This window comes from Physcomitrium patens, chromosome 17 (genome assembly GCF_059467195.1).
Source record: "Physcomitrium patens ecotype Gransden chromosome 17, ASM5946719v1, whole genome shotgun sequence".
In the NCBI taxonomy this organism is placed as follows: Eukaryota; Viridiplantae; Streptophyta; class Bryopsida; order Funariales; family Funariaceae; genus Physcomitrium; species Physcomitrium patens.
In genome coordinates, this window is record NC_143426.1 from 15,476,332 (window position 1) to 15,479,357 (window position 3,026).

Genomic DNA, 3,026 nt, shown 5'->3' on the forward strand with positions numbered 1-3,026 from the left:
CTAACTATACAAGTTTACCCATAAATTTAGCTACACTACATTTTGTAGCGAGATTCGAACAGAGCATAAAATGCAGAGTGAAGTCATCACTTAAAGCAATCCAAAGCTGTGTGTGTAACGCATCGCGAAGAAGTTAAGTCAGATACAAAAATATTAAAACAAAAAACACAAGGAATATATAAAACCATAACTAAGTGCGCAGGTTAGTAATAAATGGGCAGCACTGAGATTTAAGCTCCACAAATAATGCGAACATGATAAGAAAGCAAACAAACACCTGATAAGGTTACACAAGATCCGTACAAAATACATGCACAATTCGATCACAAGCGCGAGAGAGAGAGAAAGAGAGAGAACATCGCATCAGTAGTCAATGCCGCTAACTCGAAGGACTTCAAGGCGCAGTTCTCTAACTCAGTTCTCTATTCACAAATCCGTGTTTGAACATTCGATAGATCACATCTTGCAAGGTAGTCACAAGAAGATTTCAAAACCTAGATAAAAGATTTTTAAGGAAAAGGAAGGGGGGGGGGGATGTACAGAGAAAGTGCAATTTACAGGTATATCGCTCCCTCCAAAGAATAAATCGCCACGAGGCCTCTAACTCTCAGCTCTCGCGACCAACAAACAAAGGAACCCTGACAAACTCCGAAACATGGTCTCGTCTTTACTGAAATATGTTGTCCAGGTCGTGTTGCATGTCGTGCCACATCGATGAGACAGTGTCGCCCTCCTCGTATCTGTTATTCGAGTACCCGTTCGTGGGAGTACTCCCCTCTTCCTCTATCGTGCTAGAGCCGTGCGGTGGGGATCCATTTTTCTGCTGCGGGAGGGCGGGCTTCAAGTCTTGGTGATCCCACATGGGCTTCCCGTTCCCTCCTCCTTGCGTAGGAGATCGATTATTCAGACCCAAATTCAACAGCATGGACGAATCCAGTCGTCCATCCCTGCTGGGATTGCTCCCCGGCACCACAACCCGCGGTGCAGCCATACTAGTCGCCCAGAACTCCGGTTTCACAGCGTTACCCGAATTCTCACCACCCATCTCAGGGGCTGGATAGTATCCTCCCATGGGCGCGGTTCCATACAACACATTAAGATTGGACAGATCTTCTTGCCCAGGAGGCTTGTTCGTCATAGGTGCGTATACACCGTCGCTGTGATCCATGGAGCAAGGAACATAATGATGGGTATTCGGCGGCACAAATCCTGGCAGCTGAGCGAAGTTCAACCCAACCATATCCTGCGTTAACATCTGCTGGAACCCCACATTCTGCATAATACTGTGCTCCCCGGCGCTTGCAACCCCATATGATCCTGCTCGCTGCAAGTAAGGCTCCGCGGCGCCTCCACGCGGGTGGCGGCTCTTTTTCCTGGAGCCTCCTCCAACGGGCACATTGCGGAGCGTCCCTCCTGCGGTCCAGTATCGTTGGCACTGCCTGCAGAAGTGGCGCGGCTGCGTCACGCTGTAATTATTGTAGTAGCAAAACTTCGTGTTCATGGACTCGCAGCGCGGGCATGGAATCACCTTCGCTGGCTTCTCGCGCGTCGCGTTTGCGATCTTGGTTGGGGACCCAGGGGAGGATGGGCTTGCGGGCGCGTCGCTGCCCCCACTGAGAGCGGCGTTCGGGGAGCATTGAGGCTTGCTCCCAATCAAAGCGGCGCTATCGTTTTGATGCCCAGGCAATTGCATGGTGTCTTTACGCTTCCCACGACGACCTTCGCCTTCCTTGTTCGCTGCACTACCACGCTAAAATTTCACACCAGTACTGGCTCCTCCTCTTCAACCCTTCCAAAATTCAGCTCCCATCGACCCAGTCGGAAACTCCAAAGAATACCCACTGTTTGTATCACCACCCCGATTACGACCCTCGCCTCTCGCTCTCTCTCTCTCCCATATATATATATATAACTCGCTCTCACTCAATTCTCACCAACCCGGAAACGGGAATGCTACGCCAACAGCACCAGCAGAAGCACACGGCGAGCACAAGATGCCTGGATCAATCTAACACTCCTCACTAGACAACTTGTCTTGCTAATTTCTCCGCCTCTACAACACGCCTACGAAAACGAACAACGCTGGGAAACACACACCGGCTAACTAGCCAAATACATGCAAAATTGAGAGCGGAAACCAATTATCCGCTGCAGTGAGAGACACGATGCGATTGGATGCAACCTGTGACTGGAAGCACGTGAGGAAGGTTTCTGAATGGATCGGTGGTTGTGAAATAAAAACCACAATTACAGAATATTGCAAAATTATGAAACTACCAAAATAAATAAATAAATAAATAAAAACAGGAAGAGCGAAAAAAACCCATCCAGACGGGGACACGCACTGAAGCTGTAACTAACGGGGAGTGGAAGTGGGGTGCATGTCCATGTGTGTCGCCTCCGAAGCAGCTCCACGGTCTCTGTGTGAAAGAGAGAGGGAAAGAGAACCCGGCCGCGGAATCACCCCCACCGGGAGCGCGGCCCCTCTGGCAGCCCGCACTAGGATTCCGGGCAGAGTGGGCAGGTATTCGGGCAGTTAGGCAGCGAGAGACGTGGCCCGATGTCGTCCCTATGGGTTGGGGATTGGCCCCCTCTCGGTTCCCCCGACGCTGATTCCGCCCCGACTGGCGTAGGTTCGGGTCGTGTACGATTATAGGCGTGTACAGAATGGCCCATGCCAGACCTGGTGCATTATTGGAAGCAGTCGGCCGCCTTATCTTCCTCGTTCCCCTCCCGTCCCCTCGTTCCCTTTCAGCGCTCCCTTCTCACCTTATGTGTCACCTTATATACTTATTTCATATATATATATATATATATGTGTGTGTGTGTGTGTGCACATTGACTGTTTTGTGTTATTGATGTGTTTCGGTGGTTTGTGAATGTTGTTATCTGTAAGTGGAAAAACAACAAACTTTATTTTGGGGTTTACTTGAAACTTCTACTTTTAAACTGAAAAGTTTTGTTTTGAACCTAACTGTATAAATTTCTTACATAAATTCATGTACAACATCATCCTGGGTGTCCTG

General features: G+C 49.3%; 1 protein-coding gene across 1 annotated transcript; it reads right to left on the reverse strand.

Moving 5' to 3' along the window:
• Positions 1 to 405: 405 nt before the first annotated feature.
• On the reverse strand, positions 406 to 2,413 carry LOC112294204 (uncharacterized). The gene has a single exon (XM_024544445.3). It carries the CDS (start codon positions 1,691 to 1,693, stop codon positions 668 to 670), a length of 1,026 nt encoding a protein of 341 aa, XP_024400213.1. The 5' UTR covers positions 1,694 to 2,413; the 3' UTR covers positions 406 to 667.
• Positions 2,414 to 3,026: the final 613 nt, after the last annotated feature.

Coding starts and splice junctions, on each gene's coding strand:
- LOC112294204 (XM_024544445.3), bottom strand. CDS start 1,693: ATGCAATTGCCTGGGCATCAAAACGATAGCGCCGCTTTGATTGGGAGC.